The following is a 23,698-nucleotide window of genomic DNA, read 5'->3' as shown; positions in this document are numbered from 1 at the left end:
TTCAGGCTGTACACCCCACTCTGAAAGGCAGCCCTGCCCACCTGCATAGAGGCTGCTCCCCTCAGTTCATCATCATTGGCAAATTTGCTGAAGGTATGCCCAGTCTTCCAGGTTGTTAATACAGAATCAAGGGTATTGGGTCAGGGTTTGATCCCAGAGTAAAGTGGTCATACTGCTGATCACCACACTTTAAACCTGATGGCCCAGCCAATTTTCCAGCAACCTTACTTCCCAGTTACCCAATCTGTAACTCGCCAATTTGGCTGTAAGGGTACTATGGAAGGCTATATCAGAGTCCTTGGCAAAGTCAAAATATACATCTACCACTTTTTCCTTGTCCACACAGCCAGTCATACCCTAGTTACTGGTGCTACAGAAATAACTAGTTCTTTCTAACAATTAAGTCATAACTGAAATGTTTGTCTTCTGCAACTGGTCTGCCTTATTTTTAAGCAACTCTCTTTATTGCCTTCACATAATCTGAAGATATGTATTCAAGTATAAAATTCTGTTTTCAAACCATATAATGTCAAACATTATGACCAGGTTTCCCAACTTTCCTTACTGAAAATTTTAGTTTCAAAAATAACATTAAAAGCCTTAAAACAATGAAAGCAGCTTTATAGGTATCCATATCCAATTTTAGCCAATTTATTTGGAATAAAGAAATGCAGGAAAATTCTCATGTGTTGCAAGTGTCATTATGTTACTGCTGTGATTGTTAAAAATATTGACAGTTTGAAGTTTTACCATGCTCACGCAGGACCTCAGTCCACAAGACGCCTTGGCTCTTCTCCCACTCCAGTTCCCGAAGCACATGGTTATACCTGCTGTCCTGTGCCAACCCAACCTGTATGGTCTGGGCTCATCTTTATGTGCACTGTGACATTGTTCCTGAGAACTTACCTAGTTAGGATAACTAGTAATCTGAGTTGAGGCTAGGACCTGAAAGTATCCTGGAGAGCAGGTCAAAGAAGGGTTTCCTGGGGCAGAGAGAGTACATGGTGGCCAGGATCCAGCCCTGTTACCATGTGCTCTTTGTTCTCAGACTTCTGTGTGATTTCAGGGCTCTTTCTGAGTTCTGAATGTGCCCTCCAGATGAGAACTATTCAGGAGGCTGGTTAAGTTAAATCTTGAAGCAGTTCTTCACAAAAACTTGTAACAAGAAAAATGGTTACTGATTAACACCTTTGCTGTTAAGATTCACTACACTGAGTTACTTATGGATGCTAACCTAGGTCTAAGTCATTACTTAAATTACTGGTTTGGTATGGAATGTGTTTTCAGTCTATATCTTAAAAAGGTAGCATTCAGTAAATTGTGAAGGCAAAATGAGCAGCTAAATTTAAATGCGTTACAGTGCAGCACTCTTCTAAAATTTGTTTCTTGATTAAAGTATTTCAGACAATTTTTAATTCAATCCACACCTCAAGTGATAATTCAGTGATTAGATGATAGCATCAGTTATAACTCGAGACTGTCAAAAATCACCTCCTGCTCTAATCTGTCAGACAAATGAAATTAAAATGACTTTTTCTTCTTACGATCAAGGTTCTTATGCTCCATCCTACTGTTCTACCCCCAGACACTGGATTAGTGACCCCGCTGTTGCAGTATCAATAAAGTGTTAGACTGGGCCATTCCAGTGTCATGCACTAGCACCTTAGGCCTAAAATTTCACAAGATTTCAGGGGCAACTTTTGGATGGCAATGCTGATTTATGCTATGTTAAAAGTAATGGTAATACATAACCCTTACCCTTGTTTTAAACTTCAGAGCAGTGCCTGTGTTACCCAACAAGCTGTAGGGCTGTTGGCTTTGGCTTGCTACTTATGCAACAGAATTACTTGAACTGAGAAAATGCACCCTGTGTTTTTTCATAGTACACCAGTAAAGCTCAATTACAGTCCATCTCCTTCCTGAGAAAGCGAACAGATAGTTCCTCTAACGAGCACTAGGTTGCGTGAAATTGTGAGTTGATCCAAGAGTACACTGGTCGCTGTCAGTCTCACCCTGCCTTTTGCGTCAGCTCTGGGGCTTTTCTAAGCAGCTGGTAAGCCGTTTCAGCTCACTAACCAGCAGAAACTGCAAACATTAAATGCATTCCCTGGTACAAGTTTTCTAGGTTTCCTGAGCTGCACTGGCCTGTTGGAGTTAGATGTCAGAGCTGGCACTGAAGCTGCCGGAGAAGGTGACAGGGAGAGCCTGGCAGAGGTGATGCCACTCTTGCAGCATTGAGCTGAGGTTAATTCAGTCCACCCATAAAGCTTTACCTTGAGGAAGCCATCAGATCTGAAATTCCTTGTTTGAAAAATGCAACATCAAACATTTTTGAGCGTGAATCCAGACCACTAAAATAGTAGCCAGTGTATATTGACTAATTGACTTGATCAGCAATGATTAAGACCGATTATTTTAAGCTTTCTGTCGCAAGTTAGGTTCTTGCAAACTACTTTATGGCCAGCACTGATCACAACTGCTGGGGATGCCAACATGCCGGCTGGGCTCCCTTTGGCCATCGGGCCCTGCCATGCTGTGCCAGCCTTTATGTGTGGGTCAAAGCGCTTATCCTAAAACCGTGCTACTTTACGTCCAGGTGTTCAGAACAATCTGCACATTATTTGTGCGTCCCAGGTCACAAAAAGCTCAGCACGCAAACTGGGCCAAACCTGTATTGTGTTTTTTCCCATTAATTCCTGGCGCGGCCCGAGCCACACGCCGGGGACTTCCCTGACAGAGGGGAGAAGCCGCCTCCCGGCAGCGGCTGCCGGCGGGCTGAGGGGCACCGCCACAGGGAAAGGCGACGCCAGCTGCTGGGCGGCCCCCGCTCCGCTTTCCCCGGGCAGCGGGAGATCCGCGGTGCCTGGGGTTGAGCGCCCCGAGGGGTGACCGGGCCGGGGGCCAGGACCCCCGCTCGCCGCCTCTGGGGCCGCGCCGAGCCGCTCCCTCAGGCCAGCACCGGCCGTCGCTCCGCGCAACGGGGCCGACGCGGGGAGTGCGCGCTGGGCGGGGGCCGGCGGCGGCATGGGGGATGGCGGCGGCGGGCGAGCGGCAGGCCCCGACCGGCTGGCGCTGGAGCTGGGCCGAGAGAGGCGGAAGAAGTGAGTGCCCGGCGGGGACGGGGCTGAGGCCGAGCTCCGCAGGCGCCAGCTGTCCCGGGGAGCCGCGCCGAAGCCCCGGCCGTCCTGCGGCAAAATGGCGGCTGCTGCCTGGGGCGGGAGCGCCGGCTGATGCGGGGGTGCGGAGCGGCCTGGGAGGCCCTGTGCGCCCGGGGGGGAACGGCTCGGCCCGGCCGGAGCGCAGCCGGGAGCCGTGGGGCAGGGTGGGGCACGGGGCACGGTGGCCAACAGGGACAGCTGGCCAAAGGGCTGGCGCTGGCCCTGGCCCGAGGAGCTTGAAGATGCAGGAGAAATAATTTCAGACAAAGGTGAGGCTGGTGCGGAAGAGGCGAGGAAGACAAGACTGGGCGTCGTGGTTTAACCACAGCAGGCAGCTAAGCGCTGCAGAGCCGCCTGGTCACTGCCCTCCCAGTGGGATGGGGGAGAGAGTCGGAAGGGTAACTGAGAAAATATGTGGGTTGAGGCAAAGGCAGTGTAATAAGTAATAAAGAAAGAAAAAGGAAACAAACACACCCAAGAAAAGTAAGCGATGTGAAAAACTCCAGTTGCTCCCCACCAGCTGGCCAATGGCAATCTTCAAGCAAGGCAGCCCTGGCAAACTTCCCCCCACCCCCCCTCAGGTTTTATTGCTGAGCAAGGCATTAGGTGATATGCAGCACTCTGGTGGTCAGCTGGGGCCAGCTGTCCCGGCAGTGTCACCTTCACAGCTTCTTGTGCACTCGCTGGTGGGGTGGCGTGAGGAGAAGAAAAGGCCTTGGTGCTGTGTGATCACTGCTCAGCAACAGCCAAAGCATCACTGTGTTATCAGCGCTGTTTCATCACAAATCCAGAACAGCACCATATGAGCTACTGTGAGGGAAATTAACCGCACCCAAGCCCAAACCAGTACACTGGGACTGGAAGCCATGATGGGGTAAAAACATTAGAGACCTTACGTGGGTGCATGCCTGACTGGGGGAAGAAGAACCTGATGGACAATGAGGTGGTCGTAATACACACTTATTTGCACAACGTTGAATAAAACTGGAAAGCTGGATTTCACCCTTCTCTACTATCAGCAAATATCTCTGAAATCTATAGGGAAGGTGTGGCATCTCTCTACTGCAGTTTGCAGAGAAGATGAGGACTGGTTACTGCTCCCTGTTAGTTCCCTTGCTTAAGCAGGAAATGTTTCAGTGCTCTGGTGATTGCTGATTCTCCTGCAGTGGTGGGATTCTAGGCTTTTTCCTCAGTTTACTTAGGAAGTTACACATTTTTCCCCTGTGTTAAATAACATGATTGCCTTTTGAATGTTAATAAATTCAAAGTTAGAAAATGTCAGAAGCTCCCATGCTGCCTTAAGTCAGACCCTTAATATTTACATTTCCATACAATTTTCAAACATTTTATTCCATGCTGACTTCTCCCTGGACAATGTTTCATTCAGTGTCTGGGCTGCAGATCTCTTCAAACTAGTCCTGCAATTATGGACTTTATAAAATGTGTATTCATTAATGGAAAGGGCGAAACCAATGCTAACAGAGTCAAAATAGGTACACAGCTTCCGTGTTTGAAATGACACAAAAAGGAGCTTAGACATGCTTCCAACATGTAAGCAAATGTCCTTTTACTATGTCTCCTGAATAGTAGTGTGCCAGTAGGATGTGTGTTCTACATATCAACTGCAGAATGGTATTGGCTTTCTTGCACTGCTTGGATATATTTTTTTGTTGTTGTTGTTAATGAAAATCTGATTTCTTTATGTACCTTAAGTTCTTGCTAACATCCCTGAGAATCTTCTGCGAGACTGTGCCCGAAGTCCAGGACACATTGTGAAGTGGTGGCTTATTTGCCAATGAAAGGAATATATATACTTAATAAAAAACTTTATTGTGATGGCATGACAGTAAAAGACTTGTTGCTTCAGGTGGATTCTACAAATGTTTCCCATGTATATCTTGTGTGTGCAAATAGACAGTACTAGTATTGTCGATTTCACAGAGATTGTTTATTCAACCTGACTGTTGATGACCAGGCTTGTTAGACATCTGTATCTAAACCAGTGGCATGTGTAGTCAGTGAATACAGAAGAGCTCTTTGAAGGTGTGATTCATCTGACCTACTTTGGCTGGCTGTTTTAGCATGAGATGACTCACACCCTAGGAGGTGCCTGTTTCTCTCCATTGGGTATAAAGCAAGATGAGGATAACTGGCTTGCAGATAGATGTCTGCATTCTTTCACAGCCATCTCACCCATGCCTCTTTTTACTGGCTTATTTGATTATTGTACCATTTAGGCAGTTTGCTAACAGCCCACCTCCTGCTCTCATTTAACAGTCATGAAGAAGAGATTTTTTACATCAAAGAGTAAATTCAATCATCCATATATGTAAGGGGGTCTGTACCTAAAGTACCTGCTGGTTCTCGGTGATTGTGGATGTAGTACTGTGAAATCTTTCAAATGCTTTAATGAAAGTCAACTTAAATTTGACTCTGAATTACTGTAATCAAGATTCAGTACAGGTTTTGATTGGGAAATGTCATGGCAAATGTTTCTGAGAGAAAGAGAGAAGGCATATAATGCTGCAGTAGACATCTTAATAAAGAGATCTTAAAGCCATATATTTATGCATGTCAGCTACTTACTAATGTTGATGGAGTTGTGTGTTAATTCAGCTTGTGAGATTTCAGCTTCTCTGGCTTTGCTTGCCAGGAAAGCTGCAGCATTTTCCCAGCACGCTCCTGACTGCGAGTGTGAGAAGTCTGTAGCTTTCAATACCGTATATGCTCTTCTTTGTGGTGCCATTTGCACTGCACAGCATTGTTTCTGCTTCATTCATAGGTTCTGAAGGCATCTATATACTTTTGTCTTCTACAGGAATCAGTAAAGATCTGTCATGTTATAGAGCTGATAGCCTAGAACTGATGATTTGCCTTGAGCTTCTCCTGTAATGTTTCACCGGCTTCTCTCTCCACTACAGAAAATGGCTTCAGGCAGCCTTTTGCCTGATACGTGTAGCAGATATCCAGATATGGATAGCAAAATGTGCAAGAAAATGGCTTTCATCCTAGGTGGCTGTCACTTTCAAGTAAAATAACATCTGTACGCTGTCTTAAAGAGAAACTTAGCAATTTTTTTCTTTTATCATTTCAATCACAGCCTTCTTTTCTGCACTGTGCTTTTTTCCCCTTTTCAAGAGAGCTTTCTTGTTATGCTTAGTATGCAAGGATGTAGTTATGCTCCCCTGATGACTTAAATGTGAGCCTCCAGGATTTAAGGGCTTTCTTCTGTGATGACTATAAATTGTCCATTGACATGGGAAAGATTCATAGTGCTTGAATGTGTCTATGTTTAGCACATGTGAGGCTGCAGGAAAGTCACACCACAGTCCCTCTAAGTACAGACTGAGTCTTTGGGCAGGACAGCTGCATTAAATTCACAGTAAAATATATGGTGTGACCATCACTTCCTGTCACAATTAGAAATAACTCCAGAAATGCAAAATACTCTGTTACATTAAAAAGCTGAAATATTTACCAAGTTGGTCAATGTGATTTATTTCTGCATCCTCTGTTAGGGCAGGGACTGTGATTTACTGCACATACACTGACTAAAATAGCGAGGTTCCACCCTGGCTACTTTCTGGGTGCTATTGGAGAATTAAATGTTTAATAATAATTGGATTTTTTTGAAAAAAACAGTTTCAGTTGCCAAATGAAAATACAGCTTTCTGTCAGTGTAGCAATTACAGTCTGACACCTGACAATTTATCATTTCTGTACACACTTTCATCAGGACAAAATATAATTGGAGTTGGCTGGCAGTTTTGCTAATGGTGCAGAAAGAATAATAAAATCTAATGTACGCAATGTTGTATATAGTATTGTAATGGTAACATAAACTAAAAACTGAAAACACTGGATGTAAAGAACTGATTCTTCCTGTATTATCACTCTGCATCCGTCTAAGCACCTGGTTGGGATTTCTTTAGAAAGGAAAGCAATTTCATTTTGATAGCTCAGCTTTAGTTACAGCTTTGACTGTGTCTAATTTTCAGTGTTACTTCCTTCCAAAAATCCCATTTTAGCACTCACTGTCGTCATCATTTCGTCTTTTCCAGGCACTGAGGGGTTCTGATTTACAGAAACTTTATCTATTTGTGTTGGAATGATACCAGCAATGTAGTAAGATTTTGTCTTTCTTCTTCCTAGCCATCTGCGTATTTCATTTGGAGTGGAAGCAAACAGGCAGCAGAAATCAAATTTCCTTTGCTATTCCTGCATCTAAGCTTTTTGACCTATGTGTTTCAAGTCTAACTTTTGCTGGGGCTTTCACCACAACCATTTTGTCTCCAGCAAGTTACCAATACTTTCATTATTTCTTTGCCTTTGTCCCCCTGTCTCTGATTTAACATTGGCAGAGACAAAAAGAGCAATGGAGCAAGGAGGGAGGGGAAGACCCAGCTCTCCCCTGCCATTCAAACATCTCCTGCTGTTCTCCAGTGTGTTTCTTGCACTGAAATTACTCTTCTTTATATTTCTTTCCTATTTCAGCTCTTCAGCTTTCCTTATTCCAGGCATACCTCTTCTGTTTCTTAAGATGGGTTGGTTTGCTTCTGCAGCTTTCAGTTGAAATCTGATGTTTCACGCTATAGAAAAGAAATGTCACCAACTGAATGTGAGCATGAGGAGTGCAACAGGTGGTACCATTTCTTAATCAGCTCTATCGTCAAAGCATTGATGTCTCATAGGCCAATTAACTGTTTCCTTAAGAGCATTTCTCATTATGAACATGTTCAGAAAGAGAAGATCCGTGTTGACATGGAAGTTCCCCTTTAAAATAATAAAACACACCAAAAAATAGGACAACACTATTTTCTCTCTTGCTTGTTTTAATGAACTCGGGTGAGATTTAAAAGGCATCTATAGTCATGTTGGTATTATAAAGCGTTTTCCAAAGGGATTTATTTGAAGAGTTTCGTTCTCAGTTCTTTTGAAGTATCTCAGTTTGGGCACTGAAAAATGGAGGCACCCAAGAACCATTGGTTGTTTTATTTTAAACCTTGACTTTCCAAACAACTTTAAAGGACAAAATCACAAACTGCTTTTGTGTTGTGGTGTGGTGTGTTTTTCTTACAACCTACACTGGTGTGGGCTGACTTCTTGAGAACTCATAGGCAGGAGAATTTATCCATAGACATCTCCAAAAAGAACCAGGCTGTTGGCATAAATATGGCCGGTAATTTAGTTAGCAGTGATTTCCTTTTGCTGTGATTGAGATGGTTATGATTCATTGTAGCACACTGAAGTAACATCTTAAAGGATGAGAGTCATTCAGCATGTTGTCTGTTGCATGCAGGTGGGTTGTACTCTCACCAAAGTCCTCTGCTAGTTTCTGCTGCTGGTCATACCTTCCAAGGCAGAAAGAGCCCAGTTTCCATAGTACTTGCCAGCTGTCTGGCTGCCCCACCAGAAGTAATCAATTGCCAGAAATATATTTTCCCACAAGGTTAAGATACTGAAAGACATGATGGCTTTAGCTCCTGGTTTTGGTTTATTTTTGTGTTAAATTCAATGTAATCACTGGCTTTATTTTCTGGTAGTCATAATACATGGTATGCTTTGATTGGTTTTGTTATGGGTACAATTTAGAAAATGAAAATCATTGACTAGTGAGTCAAAATGAAGAATTAATTAGAATTTCAAACAGCACATCTCTCTCAGGCATATTCCCATTTCAAAAAACATATTCCTTGGGCATCTTCTTTAAATGAAAAATTAAGGCCAGGGTCTTTTCTACATTTGTTTAATTCTGATGGTCTGCTAGACATTTTTTAAATTTAAGAAATACTGGTCTTGTTTTTTATGGAAGTAATTTTATTAATGACATAGAAATGCTTCCATTGTTTTTAAGGCACTGTAGTATCTGTAGAGAAAAATACATTAAAAAAGCATGGGCAAGATGATGTATTTGCATAGGAATGACTAATAGATGCTGCAGCTGAAAATATATTTGCTTTATTCTTTGTAATTTTAATAATAAGATTAATGCAATAGTGAATTTACAGACTTCTCTAAATACCACAGGGAAATCCTTGAAATCTCAATATTTGAACTAGGAAACACTGTAAGAGAGCTGGAAAAAAGACTTAGCTGTGTTGAAGATGAAGGTAAGTGAATTACAACAGTCTTGCTAATTGATTAGGAAACACAAAAATATTAATTATTTTGTGAAGGCCCTACAGAGATACATATTTTTATTTAGAAATACAAGTTTTCCCTTTTCAGACATGGCTATTAGAGGTGTGATGTTGCAAATGTGAACTTAAGGAATGCTACATGCTGCCATGTTAGCTTTCTTCATTAATTATTAATGAAACTATGAATAACATGAATTCATAGAGTTGGTTAATATTCTGGCCACAGTAAGCCCTGTGAAAAAATCCCTTGATTTATATTTTCGAGCTCTTTTGTATGCAAAGATCCTCATTATGAGGATTACTAATTTGAGACTTTCTCAGTCTCCAGAAAAAAAGTGGGAACAGTTTGAAAAAATGCTAAGTTTTACTTTAAACAGCATGAAATAATGTGGAAGATAGAATAATCCTGTATTTGTTTTAAGGTAATGAATGGAAAACCAGATACGAGACACAAGTAGAATTGAACAAACAGCTAGAAAGGCAAATCAATATTCTTCAGGACAAGATGGAGCTTATTCGTGGAAATCCAGCAGGTAGAAACGCGTATTCATAACTGGCTTTTGATACAATTAGTGATTATATGTTGAAATTATATCAATGGGTCAAATTTTCTGCTTATTTGTAGATAAACTGTCCATTGTTCGCACCTTTGATCAAATGCCTGTGGTGAGTACTATGGCATTTAGTTGCTTAGCAATAAATAACACTGTAATTGAAGAACTTGTATAATCTTTTGTTTTCTCATGATAAAAAAATACCAGCAGCCTTGGTCTAGAAACCACAACAATCAGTCCTGCTTCCTTTTTTATTGTTTCAGATAATGCAGTTACTTATAAATTTATAGAGTAAAATCATTATTTAGGAGGCACGTAAGACGTGAATGTTGGGGAGAACCAAGCAGTGAAAATTTTAACGGAGTGAAGGTTGTGTGATTGAATCTGCAGTAAGGCATATGAGGAGTAGCTGGGCTAGTTCTGTGAATAAATGAAAAATGTTAAACCTTGATCACAAAATCATGGACTCACTTAGTGTTTGACCACTGTCACAGTAAAAAAAAGTGCTTTCTTGTGTTCAGATGGAATTCCATGTGTTTCTATTTGTGCCCATTGCCCCTTGTCCTGTCACTGGGCACTACCGAGAAGAGGCTGGCTTCCTCTTCTTCATTCACTCCTATCATGTATTTATACACATTGCTGGGGTCCTTCTCTTCTCCAGGCTGAACAGTCCCAGCTTTCTCAGCCTCTCTTCATCTGTCAGATGCTCCAGTCCCTTAATCAATCTTCATAGCCCTGTGCTGGACTTGGTTCAGGAAGTCCATATCTTTCTTATACTGGTGAGTCCAAAACTGGACCCAGCACTTCAGATATGTCTCACCAGTGCTAAGGAAAAGGGACATATTACTTCCCTCAACCTGCTGGCCACATTCTTCCTAATGGGGAGTCCAGGGGGCCATTGGCTGCCTTTGCAGCAAGAGTGCATAGCTGGCTTGTGGTCATCTTGTCGCACACCAGGACCCCAAGGTCATTTGCTGCCAAGCTGCTTCCCAGCCAGTGGGCCCCAGCATATGCTGGTGCCTGGGGTTATTTCTTCTGCATTTCCCCTTGGTGAACTGAATTTCATACGATTCCTCTCTGCCTACTTCTCCAGCCTGTTGAGGCCCCTCAGAATGGCAGCACAGTGCTCTGGTGTATCAGTCACTACTCCCAGTTTTGTATCAGCTGTGGTAACATAGGTGAATAGTTGCAGTAACATTTTGCATAATAGAGTTACAGGAATTCCTCATTGTACAGTGAATCTTTGCAACACTGAAGGAAGTATCTGTTTTCATTTTGAAAATGTTATTCCTTAATACATTCGTATTTCATGACCTGCATTTCAACAAAGCATAAAACATTTTTCTGCGATTTTGAGGAGAAAATGGCAAGATAAAACCAGCAAATATTTTGGCCGTCTACTCTTCAAAAGTTGTAAATAAAGTGAAAACAATTTTATATTCAGTACTGATTTTTTCTTAAGTCTGTTGTCTGCTGAAATTTTTTGCACCTTGCGTCTTACTCACTCTGTAAATAGGGAAGGTAGATAAAGATGTGATAATGCCTTGTCACATAAGTAGGAATAATGGACATTATAAGGCAGGCCTGTGATGATTTTTATTCCAGTTGCTTATGCTTACAGAAATGTTTCCATCTGACTTTTTTGTGCTTCAGGTTCTGAAGATTAATGGGAGTTTACTGAGCCTGGAAGAAGCTTCATGCCCTATTAGTAGGAATGATTATCTGTTGTAAGCAGGGTGTGAATAACTGCTCTTTCTGATCTGATACATGGCTTTCACGTAGTAAACATTCTTGCTAGTTTTAGTACTGTCCTAAAGACTATGGTCTGTCCAGAGAGGAGAAAAAAAGTCCTTAGGGATTTAGTGAAATATTTCATGTTCCTTGTTTTGATTTTCAGGAGTTGGAAAGAGGGGAAGAAAATAGATATCTTTTATGTTGGTTTTTTTTCACTGAAAATATCGGAAAAGTCAGTGGATATTTACAGATACTCTTGGAGAATGCAGAGCTGCTCCAGTTTTATTTAAATTTTTAGGAGATAAAACACTAGGAAAAAAAAATAAATACACAGATTATTTTGTGCTGTTTAAGCATATAGGTTTATCCAAATCCTTTTTATGTTTTGGAGAGTTGTTCGAGGGAGTAGGTGGGAATATTTAGCTTCTCCACAGATGAGAATAAAGAGCAGATGTGGTGAGTGGGTGTAGGAAAACGAAGAGCTTTGCAGCCAGTCATCAATCCACATTTGCTCAAAGTAAAAATGCTGAGAGTGGGTATATATAAAATTGTGTGTGTGTGTATGTTAATCAAAAGCACGCTATGATATTCAGCTTTCAGCTTGCAGTTGGGTATGAATAGGAATATATATTTCTTGTGCATATTGCACAGGAAAAAATTATTCACTGAAAGGGTTGTCAAGCATTGGAACAGGCTGCCCAGGAAAGTGGCTGAGTCCCCATCCTTGGAGGTATTTAAAAGACCTATAGATGTGGCACTTAGGGCTGTGGTTTAATGGTGGACTGACTTGGCAGTGCAGGGTTAATGGTAAAGTCTTTTCTGACCTAAATAATTCTATGGTTGTATGAAGCTCTTTGGAAAGATAGCAGTGTGATTCTTGGAAAGATAGCAGTGTGATTCTTCCAGCAAGGTGATACAATTTCTATAATATGGCAACAGTAGACAGTAGATTTTGTTTTGAGCAACATATTTCAAAAATTAAATCAGGCACAACAACAGGGTACAGCCTTCCTGGGGTGCAGAGAGTCCCCTCTCTTCTGCCTGGTGCAGTCCCTTTCCAGTGCTGTCCCATGGTGGACTACAATTCCTGGCATGCTGGCTGGGGTTAAACCACAACAGGTGCTAAGGAAATGCAAGAAACAGTAAGTGAAGAGAGTGAACTGGATAAAAGCAAACATAAAAAGTAAGTCTAAGTGATGTGTTAAATGACAGGCAGGAAAGAATTAAAAAATGAGAAGAGGCCCATTGATAAAACTGGTGATGGAAAGAAAATTTAAAAAGCAATGAGGTATGAGACAGACAGGAAAAAAATTAAAATAGGGATGTCAAAGTAGATAAAAATAGGCAGAGAAACGAAATTTTAAAAGCCACAGGATTAAAAGATGAAAAGATCAAAAAATAGGGATGGCAAACTAGAACGGAGACAGAAGAACAAGAAATAATTCAAAACTAAAGGCATCAAATGGGATAAAAGTAGATATAGAACATTTTAAAAGTGGCAAGCAACAAAGACATTGAAATAAAGATGGCGAATAGATAAAAGTAGAAAACTTAAAAAGCAAGGGGGATTAGGGAAATAAAGTGAAAAATAGGGACAATGAATTAAAACAGAAACATAGAAAGAAAAACTAATAAGCGAGGGTGCCAAGGAAAGAGAAGAAATAATATTTTAAAAGACAGTGAAGGGAATAAAAGTAGGCATAGAAAAAACATTTGAAAAAGCAAAAGGGATGAGGGAAATAAAGGGAAAAACTAAAAAATAGGGAAAGCAAACTAAAACAGACGTAGAAAGAAAGTTTAAAAAGCGAAGACACTAAGGAAAGACAACAGATATTTAAAAGAAATGACAGTGAAGTACAGAGAGCAAATACCATAAAAGTACAAAAATTTAAAAGCAATGCAAATTGGGGAAATAAATGGAAAAAAAAAAATAGGGACGGCGAACTAAAATGGAGGTGTAGAAAGAAAACTAAAAAGTGAGTGCCATAAGGAAAGAGAAAAAAAAATAAAGACAGCAAAAAAGAGTGAATGGAATAAAAGCAAACAGAAAATTTTTAGAACAACAGGGATTAAGGAAAATAAAATTAAGTAATGGCAGTGAACTTAGACACACAAGTAGAAGGAAAATGTTAAAAGCCAGGGGGCTAAAGAAACGCAAAACCTAATTTTAAAATTATTGATGATGTCTGCCCCATCCTTCTTCCCCCAGTTTTATATTCTGGACATGATATCATGTGGTATGGAATATCCCTTTGGTCAGTTGGGGCTAGCTGTCCCAGCTGTGTCCCCTCTCAACTTCTGGTGCACCCCCAGCCTGCTCACTGGTTGGGTGGTGTGAGAAGCAGAAAAGGACATGACTCTGTGTAAGCGCTGCTCAGCAATAACTAAACATCCCTGAATTACCAATGCTGTTTCCAGCACAAATCCAAAACATAGCCCCATACTAACTACTATGAAGACAATTAACTCTATTTTAGATTTTATCCTGTCTCTCTGTGCTGGTTTTGGCTGGGGTAAAGACAGTTAATAGATTGAAGTACACATAGAAAAGAAATTTCAAAAGTGATGGGGTACATGACAGATGAAAGAATTAAAGAACAGTGAAAGCTAATTAACTAGCCATAGAAAGAAAATTTAAAAGGCAATGTCCTACATGTCAGACAGCAATAACTTAAAAAAGAAAGACAGTGAATAGGTTAAAGTAGACATAGAAAGAAAATTTAAAAGGCAACAAGGCACAGGATAGAAGGAAAACATAAAAAATAGGGACAGCAAAGTGGATAAACTTCAACATAGACAGTTTAAAATGTGATGGCTTTAAGGAAAAAGACAAGAATAAATAAAAAATAGGAATAGGGGAAAAAAGACACACAAAATTAATTTTAAAAGTGACAGGGTGCATGTCACAGGAAAGAATTAAAAATGCTGATTCGAGGCTTGATAAAAGTAGACATTGGAAGAAGTGGCAGGGTATAGGACAGACAGGAGACAATTAGAAAATAAAGACAGTGAACTGCATAAAAGCCATAGAAACTAAATTTTAAATTGACAAAGTGTACTACGGAAAGGAAAAAATTAAAAAAAAGACAGGAAACGAAATAAATAGAGACATAGAAATAAAATTTTTAAAGCAACTGGGTACAGGACAGGGAGGGATCAGAAAACAGGGACAGGGAATCAGATAGAGGCAGACACAGAAATTTTTTAAAGGGACAATCTGCAAGAAACATAGGAAAGAATGAAAATGCAGGAACATGGATGAGAACAAAAGGAAGCATTGAAAGAGAATTTAAAAAGTGACAGTGTATATGGAAAAAAATAAGGAATTAGAATTCAGGGAAAGGGAGGCAGATAAAGGGAAATGTTGAAAGAGAAATTAAATAGTGATGGGTACAAGAAATATAGGGGAGAACTTTTAAAAAATCAAGAAAGGGAGCTGGATAGAGGGGGACATAGAAGGAATTTTAAAAAGCAACTGAGTACAAGAAATATAAATAAGAAGTAAAGCATAAAGACAGGGAGATAGAGGACAATGTAGAAAGAACATTTACTGATCAGGTACAAGAAACACAGGAATATTAAAAAAACTAGGATGCTGAGATGGATAGGAAGAACCATACTAAGAAAATTTTGAAAGTGATGGGGTATGAGAAACACAGGAGATAATTAAAAAATAGGAACAGAGAGATGGAAAGAAGAAAATAAAGAAAATTTTAGAAGTGATGGGGTACAGGACAGAGGGAGGAATTAAAAAATAAGACCAGGGCACCAGAGAGAGAGAAACATAGAAAGAGAAATTAAAATGCAATGGGATACAAGAAACACAGGAAAGCATTGAAACACAGGGAGAGGGAGTTGCAGAGAAGGAAACAGAGACGAAAACTATGCTCCATTAATGAATTATGCAACAGTTTCACCTCCTGCTGCAGCACCAGCCTCCTCGCTCTGCCTCTTGGCCCTGAATAATTGATGGCAGTGAGCACAGCAGCAGCAGCAGCAGCCCCAGCATCCTTCCTGTGCTGGCGGCCAGGTCGTTAGGAGGCATAGGGTTAGACACGCAGGAAGGCCAGGGTCTACGGGGACAGTCAGAACTACAAGGACAGGGCACAATGGAAAGCAGTTCACTGGCACACTAGAAAGTGGTGGTAAAAGTGGGATGGGTCTTAAGAAATGCTGACTAGTAGTAACAAGAAAATCCAGAACAGACTGGTCGTGCAAGCTGGATGCAAAACACAGGCACATCTACATGAAAACACCCAGACTAGGACATTAGCCAGCCTTACCCCCTGCTTTGTCTTTGGGCTGAAAGTCCTCACCTCTGCCTGCTGTGTGCCTCGCAGACCTCTGTTCCCTCCAAAGGCTCTATTTCTTTTTCATTGTGTTGTACAGGGTTTGGCAGCTTAGCACTCACATTTTTTTATTATGCTAGCAGGTTTTCCTACGTCTGTGGGCACCTAGGTAGGTTTAATATCTTCCTCTTCAGACTCAAAGTCACCTTTATTCCACTGTGACTGAGGGACCTAGATCATCATAATGACATTTTCAGCAAGTGCTGTTATATCCTCGTTATACTCCTCCATGTTCATAATGACAGTTCCTTTTGTATCTGGATTTTCTCCACTCTTTCTAATGGGGCTTCCTCCTGTAGAACTAGTGCTAAGAGGAAAAAAGCGTATAGTCATAACGGGTAAGATACACAGCACTGTCTTTTGTAATGCTTCATAAACCAGCTTTTGTTTCAATTCTAAATCTTCAGTATTTTTTCAAATAGGAACAGACAAGAGAAAAGATGAGTCCACTAGCTAAGATGATGAAGAATCAATTATGTTCCAACACTACATTTAATTAACAAAGACACAAGATTCTAACCAGACTGGGGACTGTCTGATCTGGTAATTGCTTCATGTCCTACTTCTACCAATTGTGGATAAATTAGATATACATTCTTGTTTCAACATGTAAGCAAGCAGTTATAGAGAGGTATACACAACCAAAGTTTTATCCCCAGCTCTGCTTGGGAGCATGAGCCCATTTCAACGTCTTCTGCTGTAATGGGCTCTCTTGGTTTCGTCTACCGTAGTAAGCTTTCATATCATATGGTGGAACTTCTCTGTATCTGTTGAAACACTCCTGTTGTCCTTCCCCTTAAGGTGTAGTCTGTTTAGTGGGAGAGTGGCCTCAATACTGGAGACTTTGGTGGTGCATGGTTATCTTCTGTATGAGGGTGACCTTGGCCTTAAATGGGGATAACTATGTGACCTTGACCTACGACGATAGTTACGACTCTTCCCATTGCCTCTTCTTTGATATGGCGGCAATCATGAGTAGGAGTGAGAGTGGGCACAACTAAGTGATTGAGAGCAGAAGCAAGAGGAGGAAGAACCTGATCTTGGCTTGGAATAGGGATACAAACTTCCAGACCGAGATGAAGCACTGTAGGGAGACTTGGACCTTAAAAAAACAATGAAAAAACCCCACAACACAAAATAAATGAATGAAGTTAATTTAAAACAGCCACTCACACCAATTTTTTTCTCACTTTTTTTTTTTTTTAATTCCTCTCCATATGCTTATGTCAAAGCTTCTTTCAGCTGCTGACATACTGCTACTGCAAATTGAAGAGCATGGTAACATGTAAATTTTCTGCTTATAAGCCAGAACAGCTGCTGCTTTGTAAGTGTAAAAACATACAGGAAGGGTAAATGTTTCCACTCACTTCTATCACATGAACTACTTAGTTATGGATGGATTTAAGGTGGTGTATACTGGCCTCTACTGGTATGTGAACGTGCACATTTTTCACTGCTCAGCAGCTACGTGCAGTGCAAATACTTGTTGCAGTAAGATGCAAAAAGAGCAAGCCTTAGTAGCTACAGCACAGTATCAAGCATCAAGAAAACACGGTTTAGCCTGAAGACAGTAAAGCTCCATTTTAAAATGCCAGCTTAGTCAATTTAACTTGACTGCATGTTTGGCAATTTGCACAGGGTGCAAAATACTTGTTTTGCAGTCTTACATGCAGGACTGGCTTCTAGCCAAACATTGTAGCAACATTTTGCACATACCTGTAGCTCTAACTAAGGATAGTGACCACATTTCAAGAAAAATCATATCTAAAAGCAGCTAAACTCAGCCTCCAGTAATGAATGCCATTGCTCTAGGAAAGATACTGACAGCATTACTAAGAGAGCTATTCAGACTCCTGCCCATGGGCTTTTTTGAGGATAGAAGACATCAGCTACCCTGAGTTTTTTCTTCACAATTTATTCCACATATGCTCATTTCTCCTCCAATTTGAGATTTCCTTACATAAGTCTGATCTTTTGATTTGTAAGAAAAATTTAACCAGTCTGCAGTCCACGTTAAAATCTCTTTATGTATCCACATGAGATAGACAGAAGAGAAAATTAAGGCAATGTCTCTCACATATCTCCTACAAAGTGCTTTGAGGTAGGTAATAGTTACAATCAGACTAGGGAGATGCAGAAACTACACCTATGCAGTTTCTAGCCTGCTCATGGCTGTCAGGAGGTGAAGGATGTCATTACAGAGAAGCTTTAGTAAAAAAGGCACCGTTCTTTAACAGCCACTACCCAATTATAAATATCAGTCAACTGTAATCCCTGCCATTTTTGAGCTAGTGACCTACATATGAAACTCCTATCGCTGCTGATCCCTTGAATCATCCAGTCCATCTAACAACAGAGAGAGGTGGATTGGAACTCTTTCTAATTGTTCTAGACCATCTCCTTCTCATTAGGATTATATAAAACATTTACCTGGAAAATGAATACCTGTGCTCCTTTTGAATCTTCCTATATGCCACCAATCCTGTAGGAGAATCATTCATAAACTCATAGAGTTTGGACTTCTTTTCGCTGTTAAAATCAGTTTGACTGTTACTACAATTATAGCTTGACCTTTATTCCAAAAGGACACCAAGAAACAAAACATGGCCAAGATGCAAAAATGTGTACTGCATGCAGTGCAAAAGGTGAACATCCTAGTTAACCAAAATCAGTTTAGAATTCCTACAGGTTTTGGAGAATGTTATAGAATTCCACGTGTCTTGGTTTAGTTTTGCATGTTTACCATATGCAATGAAATAGTCTGTTGGATAAAACTCTTTGTCATTTTTGCTTATGTCGGATGCACTTTAGTGTGACTGCAGTCTGATATGCTATCAGAATACAACAATGAAAAACAACGCAATTTCATTGAGCCAAATACGTATTCCTTTTTAAGTCTCCATTCTCTGTAAAATTCCTCCCTACATAAGAGAGGCCAACAGCATCCTGGCTTCTATTCAAAACAGTGTGGCCAGCAGGACCAGGGCAGTGACCGCCCCCTGTGCTGGGCACTGGTGAGGCCGCACCTCGAACCCTGTGTTCAGGTTTGGGCTTCTCTCTACAAGACAGACACTGAGGTGCTGGAGCGTGTCCAGAGATGGGCAACGGAGCTGGTGAAGGGTCTGGAGCACAAGTCTGATGAGGAGCAGCTGAGGGAACTGGGGCTGGTTAGTCTGGAGAGGAGGAGGCTGAGTGGAGACCTCATTGCTCCCTAAAACTACCTGATAGGAGATTGTAGTGAGGTGGGTGTTGGTCTCTTTTTCCAGGTAACAAGTAACAGGGATGAAACAGCCTCAAGTTGTGCCAGGGGAGGTTTAGATTGGATATTAGGGAAAATTTCTTCGCCGAAAGGTTGGTCAAGCAGTGGAACAGGCTGCCTGGGGAGGTGGTTGTTTCACCATCCCTGGAGGTATTAAAATAAATGTAGAGGTGGACTTAAGGACCTGCTTTAGTAGTGGACTTTGTAGTTTTAGGTTAACAGTTGGACTCAATGATCTTAAAGGTCTTTTCCAACCTAAATGATTCTGTGATTCTATAAAGAAAGTGCTGCTGTTGTTGGGATGGTATTTGAATGTGCTGTTGGTAGTGCTGTTGACTGATGACATGTTTGCAGGAGTTGGGGTGTATCCTGGAACAGGGGAAGGTATACCCAGCAGATGGAGGCTGACCAAGTGGAAACTGAGGAGGAAATGGTGGCGGTGGTACTGCCAGTGGAAGAGGAAGCGCATGGGGTGATGGAAGATACAAGGGAGGTGGAGGCATATGCACAAAGACTGCTGTTACAATGGTAGTGCTGGGGCCTGAGTCCTTTAGGTACCTTTGCTATGCGGATGTCCTCAATTTGAACTTCTAAAGAAACGCAAACCCCTGTGTCACTGTTATGCTCTGCATTGATTTTAAAGAGGAAAATGAATGAAGCAGGAACTTGGTGGTGAGCACTTCCTGTTCTCAACTTAAACAGAAAGCACGGAGAAAAATGCTTATTTGAGACTACCCTCATTTCTTGATTATCATACTTGCCTTCCACATCCTCACCCCAAGCAGTTCCCTCAGTCTTCTCGCCTTATACTCAGTTTTGCAACTGTGGGTGGAGGCTGCCTATGCTTAAGAGACTCCCATCTCTCAGGTGCCAAGTGCCCACTGTTCCTCTGCCACTTCTTGACGCACTTAATACTTTGCAATTCTGAGCTTCAAAGTACTGCACAGATATTAGCTGGTCTTCTCTCAAGCTTCTTTTCTTCCATGTATGTTTCCTGATTTGTTGCCTCGTAGTGACCTAATTGACCTGGTCTTGTCTCTGAATTGTTCTTTCCTTGCTTACTGAATTTGAGATTTTTTGGTAATCTGTGGGATGAATACTGGTTTTTTGTTTTGATTTACCTTTAAGATAAATTTTTACATTTATATTAACATTATATACATTTTTATAAACCCTTACAATCTATCTATAATAAATACGTACCAAAAGGAAGGACTATATTGGCATGGCATTAACAAAGAAAACAGACTCCTCTCTCTCTCCAGCTGGGAGAAAGCAGCTTGGCTGTTTGAGATGACTAAATTGCAGAAATTCAAAATTGGCATAAAACAACAGCGTTGACTTTTCCAAGAATTTGCTCAATCACTATCAGCTAAGCCACTGAAAATAGAATGTTGGAGGCTGATTTCTATTGGGAAATGAATTTCTTCAGTCCTGTCCAGCCAGTTATCTAAAGGGTGGCTTTCCACCTCATTCTGTAATTATGTTTAATTTTGATAGGTGCTTACAGTTCCTCAGTCACGTACTAGAGTTTTATTTGAAGTAATTTTACCGCAAGCACAGATCTTCTTTGTTAAAACCAATCCAATTAGAGCTACTGAAAAATTAGTTACCACTTGTATTCTCCGCAACTATCTGTGCATACTTAATTATAAATCAGCTGTTGTAGAAATTAAGTACATGTTACAGACTGGTTTAACAGGTTACAAGTCATCATAGACTGATTTTCCGTGAAATACAATTCTCAGCCTGGTCTGCCACCTGCTGAGTGAATTGTACCGTTTTTCATCGGATGACCTTTTGGAATGGGGAGAGGAAAAAGAAAGCAATCCCATTCCGCTCATCTGAAGATAATTTTTTTAAAAGAAATTCTAAAGTTACAGTCACTTTCCAGTTGTGGGTATTGTTCCTTCTTGGCGGCCCAGAAGACATGGTAATGCTTGTTGTCTTAGTACAGGAACCAGACAGCCCTTCTGAGTAAATGCAAACAGTTGGAAAATAAGCTCTAATAAATACAGTATTTCAACAGCATATATTGAAATAAAACTTACCTTCTCTTCCAACACACTGCTGATTAACAGAGAGGAAGATTTAGAAAGTTCAGTGGCAGTCACCAGAGCAGCAGGAGGTGTTACAGTCACGAGTGGTGGTGGAGTTGGTGGTGGTGACAGCTGCTGATGAATCTAATTACTGAGCCCTTTTGTGTAGCCAGTTCCATTGATGAAGTTGTTCTCAGCCTAGAGGCAGAAGAACACTTACAAAAAGGTCATCTGACACTTTAGTAGATAGATGAACAAAAGTCTCTACAGGATAAAATGACTTGTGTATTCCTGTAAATGCTATCAAGCCTAAAATAAATCAGCATACAGATATATGAACATGTCACATGAAACACTGGTATTAAAGATTGGTACTTCAATGTTAACACTGAATGTGAAAGACAGGCAATCATGTTAAACAAAAGCATGACCTGAATTTGCTAGGTTGTCCCTGAAGAGTTGCAGATTCTGTAACAACAGATAATGCATTTGAAAAGTAAATGTAGCCTTATGTAATTTAACCTTGTTTAAGGAGATGAAAATTAATATACTCTTCTCTTCCAGCTGTTTACAAATAGACTTTTCTTAGAGTTTACAAAAATGTCATCATGTTACCCAGCATAGGAAGTTGTTGGCACTTAAGGCATCAGGAGAAACATCTGTCTGATGACACGATGGGCATATATGTTCCTCAGATTCCAGTACTTCTGTGTAATTAGAAGCATCAAAATAGGTTTTAGCCAAACTAAGGAAATTTTGGGTGTTCTTATCAATTATACAAATACGTAGATGATTAATGGGTGAATGTGGTCTTGAATGGAGAACATGAAGATATAAATGTTCAATAGTGTAAAAAATGTCTAGTATGCAACAAATAGCTGTACAGTTTCGGTATTTCATTGTTGTAACATTTGAAGATGTCAAGTAGGCTGTGTCATGATATTTTGACTAGTGGTCTTTCCACTATCTAGTACGGTGAGAAGGCACCAACATCAAGATTAATGAATAAAACACATCTCAAAAAGCCATGAGCGGGTTTGAGTTTTGAAGGTTTTAACCAACTCTCCCTTGGCAAAGAATGTGGATTAAATACCTAACTATCCATTTGTGGCAGGCCACAGTCAGTCACCAGCGTTGGCTATATAGTTTTGCGTGAGAGAAGGGGCTGTGGACAAACTAAATGCATTGTGATGTTTTAGGTTAACAAACATGGGAGTAGCACTTACATTCATCACAATAACTCATTCCACAGCTGGGAATAACAACTGCATCTGTTATTGTATCTTTACAAATGAGACATAATAACTCATCTGGAATAGGACCATCTGAGGAGGAGGGGAGCTCCTCTGATAAAAAGGGAGGCTTTTCCTTCTTCCGTCTAGCATAAGTTTCCCTCGAGCCGGGGGGGTGGAGGGGCGGCCATAGGTGCGGAGGGCAGGGCAGGAAGGTAAAAGAAAAGAGTAAAAGATGGGTAAAAGGAAAACTTTTCCCACCTTTGGATTTTATCAAAGGAAGCTAATAAATGGAAGTCTTCTTACTCCACATTAGCCTAGCCACAATACCAGAAAGGGCGGGGGGGGCGGGGGAGCGGGGAGGGTAGGCAGAGAGGAGCAACAACAATTTTCTTTCTATGGAACTTCCTTAATCATTGCATCAACTATGAAATTAGATCAGACTGAAAGAATCATTGCTTGACAGGTAGAAAGCAGTGAAGTGCATCCCACCTCTCCTTTGCCAGAGGGTAAATGTAAATTGCTGGTTCGGGTTAAAGTTAGTCTCTGAGTAATTAAATTTTATAAATGAAAGAAGTCTATGTTAAAACTTCTACAAAAGGAGTTCTATGACAGAAAAATAGAAGTGCTACCAAGTGCATTCTAAAACAGCCACTCTTGTCAGCACACAGTAGTATTTTCTTAGTTTATAGCAACAGGAATACTTCAGTCTGTTTCACACATGAGATTTGCTAAAAGTCAGAGGGGGAGGAAATCTCAGTATAACAGCTATTTGTTAAATTTTGCAAGAAGCCTTTGAAATGTAAACCAGAAGCAAAATGAGCTTTCAGAGAATGACTCCAACGGTAAACACTACTGAAATGTCTTGCAGAAGCACAGATTCTTAGCATGCCCTAAAGTTACCCAGCTTCTAGGGGCATGAACAGTAGGTTCACCCTATTTTAGTATTAGAAAGTATCACAGATTTTGAAGTTAAGATACAACGACAGTGCTTCCTCCTCTGCAGTTACAGAGGCTGGCCAGCTTGGCTGCATTGCCACTCAGACATTTGTGCATGGTTTCTCTAATTCACTTTTTGGTCAGTCCAATTAATTCCATACTTAGGCATTAATAGTTGGTATTGCATATTTCCCAGTCTTTGTCATCATAACACCCTTTGTATTGTGATCTTTCACCTGCATCATGAAACTCCTTGGAATTCCTGTGCTCCTTTTAGTTCTGGGAACAGACTCA

General features: G+C 40.7%; 1 protein-coding gene across 1 annotated transcript; it reads left to right on the top strand.

The window, feature by feature from the left end:
• Window positions 1–2,805: 2,805 nt before the first annotated feature.
• LOC121084066 (coiled-coil domain-containing protein 169-like) lies at window positions 2,806–22,166 on the top strand. The gene is made up of 5 exons (XM_040585191.1): window positions 2,806–3,101; window positions 9,186–9,268; window positions 9,721–9,831; window positions 9,924–9,964; window positions 19,549–22,166. The coding sequence occupies exons 1-5, from the start codon at window positions 3,025–3,027 to the stop codon at window positions 19,600–19,602; spliced, it is 366 nt and encodes a 121-aa protein (XP_040441125.1). The 5' UTR covers window positions 2,806–3,024; the 3' UTR covers window positions 19,603–22,166.
• The last annotated feature ends 1,532 nt before the right edge of the window (window positions 22,167–23,698 follow it).

Source organism: Falco naumanni, chromosome 2 (genome assembly GCF_017639655.2).
Source record: "Falco naumanni isolate bFalNau1 chromosome 2, bFalNau1.pat, whole genome shotgun sequence".
NCBI lineage: Eukaryota > Metazoa > Chordata > Aves > Falconiformes > Falconidae > Falco > Falco naumanni.
Note: the sequence above shows the minus strand (reverse complement) of the source record. Positions and strands in the feature narration are given on the sequence as shown.